This window comes from Lemur catta, chromosome 6 (genome assembly GCF_020740605.2).
Source record: "Lemur catta isolate mLemCat1 chromosome 6, mLemCat1.pri, whole genome shotgun sequence".
NCBI lineage: Eukaryota > Metazoa > Chordata > Mammalia > Primates > Lemuridae > Lemur > Lemur catta.
The window spans coordinates 31,600,899-31,617,722 of record NC_059133.1 but is presented as its reverse complement, the minus strand read 5'-3'; the positions used below and the strand labels follow the sequence as shown (position 1 = coordinate 31,617,722).

The 16,824-nt window shown below is 31.6% G+C and overlaps 1 protein-coding gene across 1 annotated transcript in view; it reads right to left on the bottom strand.

Annotated features, from left to right (window-relative positions):
- The window catches only part of SLC6A15 (solute carrier family 6 member 15), a 28,050-nt gene extending 20,271 nt beyond the window's left edge, over positions 1 to 7,779 (bottom strand). The window contains exons 1-4 of the mRNA XM_045555219.1: positions 7,434 to 7,779; positions 4,009 to 4,166; positions 3,566 to 3,692; positions 2,401 to 2,582 (exon numbers count right to left, since the gene is read on the bottom strand). Of these exons, the coding sequence (XP_045411175.1) occupies positions 2,401 to 2,582; positions 3,566 to 3,692; positions 4,009 to 4,166; positions 7,434 to 7,722 (756 nt within the window). The 5' untranslated portion in view covers positions 7,723 to 7,779. The remainder of the gene's footprint in view (positions 1 to 2,400; positions 2,583 to 3,565; positions 3,693 to 4,008; positions 4,167 to 7,433) is intronic.
- Positions 7,780 to 16,824: the final 9,045 nt, after the last annotated feature.

Below are 16,824 nucleotides of genomic sequence, written 5' to 3'. Positions count from 1 at the left end.
CTCCTTTTGATTCAACTATTTGAAGATTGTGATCAATCTTCTTCGTAATAAAGCAGGAAATAAAAGTTTTCAGTAAAATCCATTTTGTAGATGTGGTCCAACTGAGGTGTGTCTACCTAGTTCAAAGGACCATGATACTTATCATACCCCTCTTTTAATTCATGCAGTTTCCAACTAGCAGTTTTGGGTGGAGGGTTTACATGCGATTGGGTGTGTGTGTTGAGCAAGGCACATCACAAATTGACTCATATTCTTCTTTTAGCTGCTAAATCCCTTAAAATTTTTTTTACAAACAATAGCCTTAAATCATCATATTTCTCTAACTTGTAACTTGTCTGTTTATCTGTTTATGTGGAGGCATTTTTGTTTGGTAGGCAAACATAGAGGTTTACATTTATTCTTCATAAATTTCCTCTTATTATATATCTAATGCCTTATTTCAGACTGAGGGATTGTGATAATTTATACTTTCATATCTTTGTTCATGTTACTTACTGATAGCTCTCTCTTTCTCTGTATCTATTAATTTCTTTCTTCAAATTCTGCCCAAATGCCACTCTCTTCCTAAATCATTCTCATTTAAATAATAAATTGTATATACAAGTTGTATTACATTTTGCTAGTTATATTACATGACACGAGAAAAACAACCCCAAAATGCTGTAATAAGAAAAGGATGAATAATTCCTTAAATGATGATAAGACAGACTAAGAAAAAACAAGACATGGTAGTAAGAGAATAAGAGTACGAGAAGTGTTTGAATTTCTCTGGCTGAGCACAGGTGGTTCTCTTTCTACCAAAAGACATTATCTTAGAAATAACATAAATGTGGTTAGGTCTGGTTTAAGAATCTATTCTTTTACTTATAATCTGTCTGTAATGTGGCTCAGAGATAGTTTAAGACACGCTCAGTTGAACCAATTCACTGAAGTTATTTACTCATGCAATACAGTAACATTTGCCAAGGATTTGAAGATATTCAGATGTGTTATCTATCATATTCACTTCTTCAAAAGTAAAAATGATAAAGAAGTTCCACCAGGAAGGTAAATGTAAAATCAGTTATAATTTACAAGTTTAAAAGTCATCAAAAATTCTTCATTAAATTTGAAGTAACAGGAAGCAAAGGTGAATTAAACAGACTTCTGCCCTAAAAGATTCACTCTTTGATGGGAATAAATATGACAGTTAGAGACATTATAGCATTGCAGTACAAGAACATGGGCTCTACATTTAGACAGGCTGCAGTACTAGGATTTACTGGCCATGAAGCTTTGGGTGAGTTAGCTAATTTCTCAAACGTGTTCTTTCATCTGTAAAATGGGCCTGAAAGTGTCAATTACTTCTTAGAGTTGTTTTTAGAATTAAATCAGATAAAGGATATAAAGTACTTACAGTAGTGCCCAGAGAAGAGTAAATTTGTAATAAATATTGGCTTCTATTATTGTTCTTGGTCTAGCCATTGTCAGAATCATCTTTATCATTTATTATTATTAATATTACTACTACTGCTATTCCCACTCCTGCTAGCATATAATGGTGAGTGGTAATAAGTTAGCCTGAAAAGATATATGATCAGAGAGCTATGCTTTGGAAAGAAAAATAGTAGAGATGGACTGTTAGGAGACAGAGAGAAGAGCTGACAATAACTTCTGCGATGGTCCAGCAAAGAGATGTAGAGAGCTTTAAAATAGTGGCAGTGATAATGAAAAAATAATGCAATATGAAAGTAAAATAATGAATAGCAATTACTTTCCTAATGCATCTTTTAAATAACAAATCCAGGTACCTAGAATTCACTTAATATCTTCTTCAACTACAGCCTTTCTAATTTTCAATTTGCCCAGCAGGGATGATCTTTAGTCTTTTACATTACTCTGAATTCCTTGTTGGGATTATCATAACTACATAATGATGTTAAGAGCTTTAAGAAACACTCCACACTGTGCTATTTTAAAATTCTTTATGCAACTATTCCTTAGAATACCTACAGCAGAGAGAAATGAATGGTATAAAACAAACAAAATGAATAAATTCTTCATTCTACCAACTTGCATAACTGGAGGTAAAATCAGAGAACTAGAATATTAGAGTTAACTGAATAAACAGCAAAAAGAAAGGAATTTTAAGTATCGGCAGAAATTTTAAAGATCTTGTTGAAATAAGGAAAGATTATAAATGACATTAGATCTCACTGTAAAGCATTTAATCTTTATTTATGACCTTTTCTTAATTTAAACACATTTTTTAAAGCATCGCTTTTTAGCAATCTTTAATTAACTACCTAGAATGAAGTGTTACATGCAGTTTGCCCACAGAAATTTGTAACAGAACTTGAGGGGGACGTGGTAACCAGGAATGGTGATTAGCAGAATGGAAAGGGGCTCTAACATACTAACTTTTCCAGAAGACTGAATGCCTTTGATCATAGCCAAGCAAACCATGACCCAGGCAGCCAGCAAGCAGACGGTCATCTTCCAGTTTAAGCCTCCACTTTCAGAAATGGAACTGGAAATATTCAGTGCATCTCTATACCAGTAATAGGTGGTGGCAGAACTTTTTTCACATTCTGGCTCTACAACTGTAGAAAGAAAGGTAACACACAATCATTTCAGACTATAAAGAGTAATGAGATAACTCTTAACATTTCCTAGAAAACTATTACCATTTAAAATCACAATGAAGAATACAAAAGCTCAACTGCACAAAAATTTGAAAAACGAGCAGACATGTATCCTCTTTGATACTTCTTATCATGCATTTCTGGGGTAAGAATATGTGAGTAATTAAAACAAATTCATGTTTATCACCCTTCCCACCCCAGGAATTATCTGACTAACTCCTTGGGGTAGCATTGTCAAATATGCTAGCTGCTGGCTTGTCTAAAGTGACATGTGCTACAAATGTAAAATTCAAACTGGATTTCAGATTTAGTACAAGAAAAATAATGTAAATTACTATATTAATAATGTTTATAATAATTGTATGTTAAAATAATATTTTGCTATATTAGAATAAGTAAAATATTTCACCTCTTTTTATTTTTACTTTTCTTAAACATGTCTACTAGAAAATTTTAAACTACACATGTGAGTTGCATTCTATGTTTGCTGGAGATTGCTATTATAGGAAACTTTTTACTTACATCGTATGATTTTTTAAAAATGATGAGAAAATTATAAAGCAACAGAACCAAAGACATAAAAGCAATTATTTTAATTTAAATTCTTCTCTCTGCCCCCTTTTTGTTGGCTTTAATGAAAACTGCATCAATCAGGGTGTACAAAATAAAAGATTGTCAAAGTTAATAACTGAAGCCTCGCAATATTTTACCCTAATATCGTAAGGCACAATAAAGTAATTTGGAAAGAGCTAGAAAACTTAGATGGTCCCAAAAGTCTATCTCGTAGAGTCTGCCAATCCTAAAAGTGAGGAAAGTCTATTATGATGATAATTTTGAATAATTTTTACATATCATTTAAAAAACTCTTGAAAGCTTGTGCCTTTACTACTCTTATGATCTTTAAATAAAAAAAAAAAAACACTACATTGTACGTGTCTTACAAGTATGTGAAGCATTTTTCACCAAAGGACACTGATCCCAAGGTAGAGGTTGCTGAAAAGACTGAGAAAAATAAAACAAGCTCCAGCCAATGATGACGTTGTAGTAGAGAGCCACAAAAAAACACACCTGCAAAATAAAATAATGGGATGCCATTAAAATTCTCAGGCTTAGTCATTTAAAACAATGAGATGAAATGCATAAAACTCCATTTAACATTTCTAAAAATTCTCGTTATTATTTTATTTAAACACATCTTGTCTAAAAGGTAGTATCTTTTATAGGCCATAGAACATCTATTAACAAGATTATGCTATATCAATATTTATAGGTTGTTTTGTTAGAGTTGTATAGAAACATACACTCAGAGGTTTTATTTAAATGTGAATCATATCATTTTAAACCTTGTAAAGATTATAAGCATACACCACACCAGGGGACTTACTACACAACTTGCAAATCCAATTCCGCCCAGTTTAGGGCTTATGTAATTCCATACACCAATGCTGCCTCGCCGAATTCTTTGACCCACAGAAAGTTCCAGGAAAAAAAGGGGAATACCTATTACCAGAAGTAGTATTAAATATGGTAAAAGATATGCACCTACAGAAACAAGAACAAAGAAAATAGATTATATTTTCAATAGTTACAGTAGAGAATACATTGATTAAAAGATATTTGAGTTTCTATACAATTACAGAGAACTTTAAAGAAAATGCAATTTCATTACTTTAAACTTTATAATTTTGAAACTTGAATTTGACTGCTACAAAGAATTTCTGATAAATAATAATTATTACAAAAGTAAGAATATAAATAGTTTTAGTTTAATTTTAGTGAAAGGATAAAACAGCTTCAGTTTCCATAAAACAATTGATTCTTTAAAATTAGCTGTTTTCTGGAGTAGGTTTCACAACTTCTATAAATCTTGTTCACATAATGGTTATGAAGTCATTTACTAAATTTTATCCTAATTCATTGAAATCACACATTTGAAATCTGATAAATTAGAATGAATGAGATTTTATGGTATTGACACTGACTTTTTTTTCCCCCTAAATAAAATAACATCATGGGAAGAGAAATGGCTGCATATATTGAAAAAGAAAATAAAGCAAAATAACTTATACCAGAGACAAATGTCATTTTTTTCCCATAAATCCTACATATAAGAAGTACACTTCATGAATCAAATAATTATTTATTTTCCCAAATTCCGAGAAAAGGTGGTGAGAGTGATTGAGAAATTAAAATATTTAATGTCTACTATAAAAATATATATGCTATTATCCTTATAATAGTTTCCATTCTTAAAAAAATAACTATATTTCAGCTAAATCACAAAGGAAGACGTAAGACTATTGATTTAAAAATGAACCTGTATATATTGATGATGTTAATATTAGATTCCATTAATTGGATAAAAAAGATAAATGTTAAACCTGTACTCATGTCTACATGAGAATACATGCAAATTATTACTAAGTAACCTCTGAGCCTGGCATCTTAAATTCAGATTTCTAATCTGGAGTTTTGTCCAACTAGATACTATTAAGTGCAGCAGTTACTAATTATCTTTTTTTTATAAGAGGCCATTTATTATCTTTTTCCTACTTTAAAAGTAAGAATAGACTTGGGAAGGTATTCAAATTGTTTTGGTAGTCATTCATCTGTAGTAATAAATAGTACTATATTTTTTCAAATTATTTATCTCAGTATCTGTATATCTCTGTAATGATGACTGTATACAAGAATTTCCCCTTACAGAGTGGTTGATACATAATCTCTACCTTCCCATGGCTGATTTTCAGTCTTTCACACTTAGGTGATTCTACAAAAGGGTATGTAAAGTGTTGATGCCTGAGCTTATAAAAGAAAAGTCTTGAAATTCTAATTCTAAAATGATTAGTAACATTCAGGAACTGCTGACCTGAAAGTGTTTCCCAAAGGACTGAAAGTGAATTTTAACACCTGCATCAAATCTTAGATTATGAAAGGGTTGTTTATATGCATTTTAATGACTAAGAAAAAAGAGAGAGAGAGAGACAGTATTAAGACTGGAGTCATTGGGGATCTTTTTTCAGTTATCTATGCATGACACGCTATTGGATACTTAGCCCTTTCTTCTAACTCAAATTACTCTAACATTAGTCCCCATATTAAAAATAGTCACAGTGAAAATATAATCGAGCATTTACTATTTGCCAGGCACATATCTAAGCACACTATATGTAGTTATTTATTTATCCCTTACAAGAATCCAGTGAAGTAAGTACAATTCTTAACCCTGCTTTCCAGTTGTGGAAACTAAGCCTGAAGAAGTGAGGTAACTTGTGAAAGGTCACATGGCTAGTGGGAAAAGAGCCAGGCTTCAAACAGTCATACTGACTTCAAAACCTGACCCAGTAGCCTGTATACTATAGCACTTACTAAGTTTAACTACTGTGCTTTAAGTACAGTATCTTTAGACAAATCAACTTATATTGACTCTATTTTCTATTATATATTAATAGAAATTACTTCAACTTTTTTGCTAATAACCAAATTACTAAATATAAAATCTTTTGGAGCTCTCCACCAAGACCAAAATTATACTAAATGAAAAGTCACCCTGACTTTTCAGTCAAGGCAGCCTTCTTCCTGAACAGTATGGCCAATAAGGCTTACAGAGTGACAGATCTCAAAATCAGAATTTATCTTCTGCCAGTCTTGGCAAATGGAATGATTTGTGACAAACAAAAAAGCAGGGTAGTGCATAGTTGTGTATAGTCCATTTGATAAATAATTCATATATGATGTTACTGACTAGCTGAGGAGCTTGTCAATAGAGAGAATTCACCAACTTCATGTATCAGTCCTTCCCTCTCAGACAGATTTGTCAAACAGGCTACTTTTTTCAAACCTCTTGTTTTGTGCCTGGTTGAATTAACTAAAAGATATCTTAAATATATTTTGTCACCATAACACCTTAGCTTTTCATCTGTTAGTAGAAAATATTTCTCTACTCTTTGTGTGCTGAAAAGCACATGTTTAGTTTTTAGCCACACATTTTAATAGCTTTAATGTACATAGATAATAAAATTTCAGCCTAAATGTTAGTCAATTTAATACTCAGTTTGATTTGGGGGTAATATGGAACTAGTATTGTACATGAACAATTTCTTTGTATAGATTTCTTCCCAGATTTTTAAGATAATTTCTGCTAGATAAGCTTGGCAATTACATGCACAAATACAAAAAGCAAGAATAACAATGATGATGCAAATATTTCTGTTTAAAATTAAGGATGCTAAATTTTTAAACGTTTTCTTTGATACTGAACATTGTCCCAAAATACTATAGCATTTGAAAATGATAATAATTCATTTGAAAACCATAATAATTCATAAAAAATGATAATGATTACATGTCATTTTTGCTTTTTTGGAAAAATGAGGCAACTTAAAATTGAGTTAATAAGTCATGGAGAGAAAATTCTGTCTTCCTTCACCAGTATTGTCTTATATCAGAAGCTTTAGGTTATTCTTTAAATGGAATAACTGACAGGCACAAAGGATACAACATTTGTTAGAAAAGTTCCAGTCATTAATTCAGAGATGTTTATAACAACCATAGAAAGAATTTGAGAAGTGTTACTCTTAAGCAATCCCTGAGCACTCCTAGCAAGCCAATCTGCTCCTATAGAAACCTAATCTGAAAACAGAGCTGGGCTCACTTCCCACAAATGAGTCTCCCTAGCTATACAATGGAATTCATAGTTTCAAAATTAATGAGACTGCAGCAACAACAGAAGCTATTTGAGAAAAACAATTACAATTTACTACAGTAATTTATCACTTAAAAATAACCTAAAAAAACCAAACAACTTACCACCCCCATTCTTCTGGCATAGGTATGGGAATCGCCACACATTCCCTAAACCTACAGAAAATCCAACTTGGGCCAGGATGTATTGTAGTTTACTGTTCCAAGCTGGTCTTTCATCTTCGATTTCAGATCCTTCTTCAATATCTGTATCTTTCTCTTCTTGGACATTAACAATTAGTTCACTCTTTTTAAAAGCATCATCAGCTGAGTCTTCATTGGAAAGAAGGTCTTTGACAGACTCAATAACCTCATCGTCTAATTCTCTTTTTACCACCTTGCTATTCTTAGGCATTGGAAAGTATGGGAAGTATTATTTTTAAAAACTCTTTTTAGCAACTGTTAGTTGTTTTTTTTTTTTAAAGAAAAAAAATGTTACTTGGTATGAAGAAAGGCCGAGGATGATACCAAATAAATCCTTGATTCAAGGTGATAAAGTCTTACAGATCCTGGGTCTATATGTCCAGTATTCTGTAGGTACCTGTAAAATTGGAAGTTGAAATGTGATAATATTTATGATGAAAAATATTTAAAATACTAGATCACCCTTTCTTGTTCATTTTTATGATGAAAAAGGGTCTCTTTCTAGACAGTATAAAACATATGATTGCCTTTGGTCTTTCAGAGCTTAGAATTTTCGGAAGTCTAAGAATTGTAAAGCACATATAAGTTTCACACAAATTTTCTTTTAGCTAACTTCCTCCTTCTTGCAAAAATCTCAGCTATACCCCAATGCATAAGGTATATTTTGCTCATTAGTAATTAAAACTTTGTGACCCCTTTTCTTAATTCTTTTTTCCCCTGATTAAAGTAGATCTTTTCTTATACATCCCTTATTTTGTTCCTTATAGAATTATATATATACACAATTGCTTGCCAACTCTGTAAATCTGTCTTATAAATAACCTCTTCTGTTCATGTATTTATCAATTCATTGATTTGATTAACTGTGATGGGACCTTAAGAGATAAAATCATTAATAAAACACACACTATGCTTTTAAGAAGATTATATCTACTACAGAGAAAGGTACATCTCAAATAACTATACTACATTGCAGAATTTAAATGATCCAACATCATTACAATAGGAAATATCAGGAATGTTGGATAAAATTAGAATTGGGCAGAAATGTAGTGAGGCCACACCAAATACAAGGAACATTATAAATGTGGCAGGAAATGGAAAAAAAAATCATGATACACGTGAGAACATGCTTTTAAGCAACTCAAGGAAAACACTGCCATCACTCTGAGATGTTTCTCTCTTTTTATTTGTATGTTATATCTCATATTCTTTTCCCTATTCAGACACAGACCAAGTTAAGTGTACAACGCATGTCTGTGGAACAAAGACATTGTCTACTTTAAAAAGTGACTAAACATATGCTTGCTTTTCTTCAAAGCTGGATTGGGAAGTTTTAGAAATTTTAAGCTAAGCATTCTGCAATTTATTGCTGTAAAAAATGGAATTTCTTGATAGAACTGCTATTAGATTTACATTAGACATCAAAGAAAACAACTGTCATACTTTAATCTATAATCTTAATGAGCAAGACAGTGCTGGTAACACAATGAAAAAAAAAACTTATCCACATAACTAATTAATTTATTACCTTTAGGTTTGGATGATGTTTAGTTGTTTGCAAAATTAAAATATATACCCTAAGAGCAAACACTTACTTATGCAGGATTTGTTAACATAACAGTTAAGAGTAAACTGTGAAAGAAAATCTGGAAAAGAACCATTCCCAAATTTTGAGTAATAGACATATCTCTAGAATAAGTGAAAAACTTCTCACAGTGACTATTTTAAAGAAGCCAACAAGGTTTTGATATGAAAATAGTTCGTAAGGTTTGAAATTGTGTCTGTTTAATTTGCATTATTTTCCTTTAGAGCTCAGTAAATATTAGTGGAATAAATGCAATCATTGAAAAACTGAAATAAGCTAATTTTTTAATAATTTTTGCTGGAAGAAAACAACCCAGCATATAAGAAATTGTGTTTGTGAGATGTGAATTATCCAGATTAAAGGTCTACATTTATTGAATTATCTAAATATAAAAGGCATTGGCATAGTAACAAATGATACAAAGACAAGAACATGTTTGTGCCCTAGCTCTACTATTAACTGTGTTACTGCTGGTAGTTAAATCTCTCTTTACCTCAGTTTCCACAATAAACATTGGTCTCTTATTCCTTTTGCTTTATTCCATGTAAATAGCAAGGGTAGGAATATTTCCAAGTTTAGAGATACTATTACAGTAAAAACATTCACCATTTTATAAAGTTTTTTAAAAATAGTGTTAATCATGAATCTCCATCAAATTAATTATCATATTATCTTCTACACCTTCTATATCAAATGTATAGAAGAAAAGAAATTGTTGTATTTCTTCTATACATTTTTGCCCTTTCAGAAAAAAATACACAAAAACCTCAAAAGGAAAAATAACACCTTTGGATACTACCACAAGTCTTTTACATATCAAATGAATAATCATCATCAATTTACATAAGATTTGCATAAGATACAATTTACATAAGATATCCTTTGGCAACATTTACACTTAAAAATTCTGATCAGACTACCTGAAGGTCATATTTTCTATTTTAAAAAATCAGTACCTAATGTAAACAATTTAAATGCAACATTATATTATAAATAAATATACATAAATGCATGCACTCATATCATATAATAACCCCAGGCAATCTTTATAAAATTTAAATAAATATACTAAAACGGGACTTTAAGTATGTTTTTGCATGAATTTAGAACTCCTTTACTAATATGAGCAAAAAAAAATGTGATGGAACATTAATGTTGTAAGTAAAGTAATTTAAGCTCATTTTGCTTACTGTATTTCTTACCCTCTCCTACTTCCTGATCTTGTCTGGGGTAGTTTTCAGGAGATATGGGGAAGGAATGTAAATAAACACTGAAATTTTCACAATAACTTGTAAGTCTAGGGGGAAAATGTCATTGCCTGGAGAATAACTTTATCTTACTCACACTCATATTCTCAACGTTTAAACTTGTCAGATAAACGAATGGAAAGAAGTTTATAAGTATAATATTCTATAACTAAACATATAGTTTTTGTTTTTGTTTGTCTTTTTGCCTCAAGACCCTGCACCCACTGACCACAGCTATTTGTTTCTTGTACACAGCTTCATATAGCCAAAAGTAAAGATATATTAATATATTGAGTTTCTGGTGATATTTGTAAAAACTTAGTATAGAGACAACAATTTGGAAGCCAAATCAATTTCAAATTTTCAAAACTGCCTTTTTTGAAGGACAAAATTTTCATGAATTCCAAAAACTTGCCTAAATAACTTAGTCCATAAGTGTAGGTCATAAACATAAACTAAAAAGAGAATAAGAAGAAGGGTTGACTATTGCCAAGAGTGTATTGCAATTGCTACATCTGTGAATAGAATAAGAAATGAAGCAGGAATGTCCAAGAAGGAAGTGAGGCAGAGGGTGATAAAGTATCAGTACTCAATCGGCCACATTCATAGTGATAGAATCAGCATCAAGAAACTGCAAAGCCTCTGCCAAGTCAGCACCATCCATTTATGTGACAGAGGTCAACTGGACTAAGCCATCACCCACTGCACTTCATCTGCAACTAGGAGTTTCATTAGCTGTACTCATTATTATCTGGTAAGGGCCTCCTATCTACAACTGCACAACAGAGCATGTGTCAACAAAATATTGTCCAGAGGCTAAATACAGTCCACTGTCTGTACTCTGCAAATAAAACTTTATTGGGACATATCCATGTTCATACATTTACAAATCATCTATGGCTGATTTTGTGCTAGAACTACAGAGTTTCTCTTACAGACTGCAAAGCCCATATTTACTCTTTACTAAAAAAGTTTACCAACCTCTCTTTTCAAGAATAAATTCACATTGAAGTTGTGGAATTCCCCAGCTTACTCCATCTATTCTCCATTTGTATGGCACTACTTTCTTTATTAAAAAAAGAAAATGCAGAGATAGAACTATCTCCATTCAAAGATGAGTCATTACAAAGAATGAAAAAGTTTTTCATAGAAACAGGGAGATAGAGCACTAGTAGTGGAAGGAGACAAAACATAAGCAAAAGACATGTGTAGAATATAAAATATACACCAGGAAACAGAGTGCTCCTGAGTTGCAAAGAGATCACTTATTAAAAAAACAAATCTCATAGAAGTGAAATAAAAGCTTAATTGGTATAAAAAGTTAGGTGGATGAATACAAGTTAAGAAATGGGGGAATTCATCATAGGAATGAAAGTCACATTAGAAACAACGAAAACTAGAATAAACACTACTAAAACTACATCCAGTGACATGGAGGGACAGGCTTAAAGAAATTTCACAAAAAAGTAATTAAAAGAAACAAATGTTTAGAAGTAATTTAGAGAAAAAGCTAAAAGAAACTGAAATCAAATGATGGTGATCCAACAAAGTTATAGTTGGGATATCCAAACAAAAGAAAATAATTAATAAAACACAAAATTCTAAAAGGTAGAATAACAAATGTTTTGCTTAAAGACTCATATTTTCAGATTATAACAATGCAGAAAAGTAAACACTGAGAAATAACTAAAATAAAGTATTCCTAGAGATTTCAAGCAGAAATAGAAAGGGAAAATAACAAGACTTCTCAGAATATTCAGTAACTTCTATAAAAATTAAGAGAAAAATATATGATCTCTAATTTTTATATCCAATTAATTAATATTCCAATTATAAAGGCCACAAGCAAGTATTCCTATTCAAAAGAGAACTGATGAACCCTGTGAGATGAAGGAGTGGCGAATGGAGGGAGGGCCTATATGATCATGAAATTTAGCCTACCAATGGAGAAAATAAGACCTCAGTAAGAGAAAAGCCATGTTAAGGAATAAAAGTGAACATTAATTTAAACAAGGAGATAAGGTTCATAATCTGTAGAAATTACTTTGAGGGGAAAATATAAATTAAAATTTAAAAATAACATAACTAGCAAAATCAGGAATTGAAATGAGATGAAATAGAAATACATATAAGTTTGAAAATTTCCACATTGTTCATGCAAGAAGTAATAGATGCTATCTAAATATGAAACTCTACAATGGGATCTTCTAGGAATGAATATGTCTTGATGTAAAGAGACATACATTAGTACCAAACATTTATATCTGAATTTTAGAGACAGACTGAGTTCAAATCCTAACTCTTATCAGTGTGGTTTTATGACCTTTGCCAAGATACTTAACTGTGCCTCAGTGTCCTCATTTATAAAATGAAGACAATAATATGCTTATCTAATAATAGAGTACTTGGAGAAATGCCAGCACACTGAGAGAACTCAATATATATTCTCTTTTATTACTATGATTATCATCACTCTTACTGTTGTATTATATTACAAATAGTTTATTGTATATTATTCTATTAAGGAACATGTTAAGTCCATGTTACATGTTCTAGTTTTTTCTTTGACACAACTCTTTTTGTATCCATTATCTTATTGCTGCACAACAAATCACCTTAAAACCTAATGGCTTAAAAAACACTTTTATTTCGTCATGATTCTTTGGGTCAACAGTGTGAGCTAGGTTTAGATGCCCAGTTATTCTGCTGCTCTTGATTTGGGTCACTCCTGCACTGCAGTTATCCGTCCACTCAATGAGGATGTATTGTCTTAAATATGATCTAGCTCACATTCTGGTAAAAGGCAGGCTATCAGCCAGGGCACTATGGTTCTCCTACATGTAGTCTCTACAAAATGCTAGCTCCACCTTTTTCACATTGTAAACTCAGTCTATAGATTTCCAACTGGAGCCAAAAGAAGGAAAGCCCGGTGCACTAGTGCTATTAAAGACTCTGTTTGTGTCACATTTGCTAATGTTGCACTGGCCAAAGCAAGTCTCAAAGCCAAGTTCCCACTGATTCAAGAGTAGAGAGATAAACCCTACTTCTTGATGGAAGGAGCAACAAAGTCATATTGCAAAGGATGTAAGTAGAGGGAAGAGAAAAATATTTTCAACCTCTTTACAAATAAGTTTCCACATTTGCCCGGTTAGTTTCCCCCTCCCTGGAGTTTCAATCTTGAGGAAAGGAACAAAGAGATCAAAAGTTGGCATCTCATCCAATTCCATGAAAAGTATTATGCCCAGGCAACTACTACCGTAGTCATGGATCCTGGTTCCTGGTTTTCAGAACTATTTTCATTCTTGCCCTTTTCCATCTCATTGCCAAGCACCTCATTGTTTCTTTGAGTGCCTGTGAGTCTGCTGATGTTAGTTTTCTTTTGCCTAGCATCAGTTTCTACAGCTTACAAACAAAGAACTCTAATACACCAATTATAAATGAAAAACCATTGTTATCTTTTCATTCATCTATCTCTGTGTATAAACATTAATATACAAAAACTGTTGGCAACTTTATTTAAATTTGGACTTATACTTACATTCTTTGCATTCTCCCATTTTTGTGTTGCTTTAACTATCTTCATGTATTTTTTCAAAATAAACCTACTTTGAAATTACTGAAATTAGATCCAAAACTTTTTAAAATCAACATACTAAATTTCTAACTTGGTGGTCTTTAACCCCAACCATTTTATGTGTTCTTTTTCAATATTGTTTCACTTATTCTAGGCTCTTTTCTTTGCACATAAATTTTGAAATCAGCTTCACAATTTTCCACAAAACCACAAAAACCAGCCTGCTCTGGGGTTTTAAATGAGATTGCATCAATTTTGTGGATCTATTAATATTTGGGGAGCACTGACATCTAAAAACTGAATTTTCCAATCTATGTAGTTGGTATAGCTTTTCTTTTATTTATGTCTTCTTTAGTTTCTTTCAACCATGTTTCAAAGATTTCAGTGTACTAGTCTTGCACATCTTTCGTTAAATTTCTCTCCCTAATTAGTTTGGTTTTTAATATGATTTAATTTTCTTAGTTTCAGGTTGCAGTTGTATTTTGCTCATTTGTGGAATAAAACTGATTTTTTATCACAGACTTTCCTACAATGATACTAAATTAAGCATTGTATTTTCTTAAAGATCCTTTAGAATTTCCACTTACACAATCATGCCTCAGTAAATAAAGATAATTTAACTTGTACTTTTTAAATTATTTACCTTTAATTTCCTTCTCTTGGCTTATTTTTCTGGCTAGAACATCTACTAAAATGTTGAATAGAAATGCTAAGAGTAAATATCCTCATTTATGTCTCAGTGTTGCTAGGAAAGTAGTCAATATTTCAGCTAAGGGCAAAGTTAGTAATAAATTTTTTTTTCATAGATATCAGTTTAGTGAAGTTACTTTTTATTCTTAGTTCAGCAAGGTTTTTATTGTGAATTATGACTATTGAATTTTGACACATAATTTTCTGCCTTTGTTAAGATAATCATATAACTTCTTAGTCTGTTGATATAGCATATTATATTAATTAATTTTGCATCTTAAACCAATGTTTCATTTATGGGATAAACCTCACTAAGTCATAATGTATTACATTTTTATATATCACTGAAAGAAATCTGCTAATATTTTGTTATGGACTTTTTGCAACTACAGTCATGTGAATGTGGGTCTGCAATGTTTTTTCCTGTATTTTGTTACTCTGGTTTGAGTGGCTTCATAAAAAAACCTTTGAAATGATTTCCCTTTTATTTTCTCGGGAAATATGTGTAAGATTAGTTTTATTTCTTCTTTAAATATTTGGCAGCACTCACCAATAAAGCCATCTGGGCCTGGAGTTTTCTTTCTGAATATATTTTTAATTAAAAATTCAATTTCTTTCATTGATATACAGCTACTTAGATTTCCTTTTTCTTGTTATGTTGGTTTTGGTAAGCTGTCTTTTTTGAGAAATTTTTGTATTTCATCATGAAGGTGTCAAATTTATTAGCACAAAATATTTCATTAATATTCCACATTTTTTAAATATACATAGGATTTGTAGTCATATCCCATTTTTTATTGCTGATTTTGTTTTGACCAGCCTTGCTAATATTTTCACTATAAAATTAACAATAGTTTCTGCAATTTTTGTTCCATCTTTCAAAACATTTTAGTTCCCAAACTATTGTTACTATCTGTTTTGAAATGACATTATAGTAAATTTTAATTAACATTTCCAGTGAAAATATGCAAAGACCTGAAATAGCAGGCAGGTATTTGCATCTTAGAAATGAGGAATGACTCAAACACACTTGCCTTCACTGTCTAAGTTTTGCCACTTGCCACAAGCTTGATATTCTGTAATAAAGCACTAAAACACCAGTAAATTATCTCCATGACTTTGGTAACTCAAACTTCACTGAAGAAAATTTTTTTTTAAATATGAACTGTTCTGAACATTGAATCTTAAATTTATTGTGGATTCAAACAAAATATATATTTCTAATTTCTAATATAGGATAGAAAGTAAGGAATATCTGAATAAAATCAAAATATGGCAACACTCAAGAAAAACAAGCATGATGTGTTGATTAGTTTATCATTATGGAATAATTGCAAAAGGAAAAAGACAAGGAAATTGGTGAAAAACTAAAATAATCTTGACAAATAGTACGAAATATTTTCAACAATATAGAATTAAACCCAAAAATTTCTTTTGCAAATTATCTCTCTTTGCATAAACTTTTTGCATTGAGCAAAAAGATACCAAAAATCACAGAGCCAATCAAAAGGGAGGGAAATTTTTACAAATGACAATACAAAGTCATAATTTATACTTCATTAAATCTATATTTTGCCCAAAAAGGTGGACTATAACACACCTATCAGAATGGCTAAAATTTTTATAAAAAGTAATAACACCAAATATCAGTGAGGATGTGAAGAAACTAAATCAATCATACACTGCCCATGGAAATGTGAAAGAGTATAGCCACCCTGAAAAAAAAAAAGTTGGCAGTTACTTTTGTTACTGAACCAAACTGGGTCCAGTTGCCTGCATGTTAATGGAAAGCCAAACACCAAAGCACCAGGTTTTTATTGAGAGAAATGTTATTGCAAGGCAGCCAAGCAAGGAGACAGGAGTCTGACTCAAATGTCTCCCTGAGCTAAGGGTTGGGACAGGTTTTATAGTCAGAGGATCTGATTGGATCTTGCAATGAGATAATGCCAGGAGGTATAATCTGACTGGATCATGCCATGCTGTGACATTAGGGCTCGACCTGGTTGCATCATGGATTATGCCATGTGGTGTCACCTTCTTAATTCAGTCTCCATTCCTTGGTCCAAGCACTGAGATTCTGCCTGTAGTTGAATGCTTATTTCATCTGGGCATGCTCAGTTTATATAACTTGCTATGTGGGGGTCCATGACAACTGAAAAACAACTCCTGGAGAGTTTTCAAGATGGTTGACTAGAAGCAGCTGGTGTTCGTCTC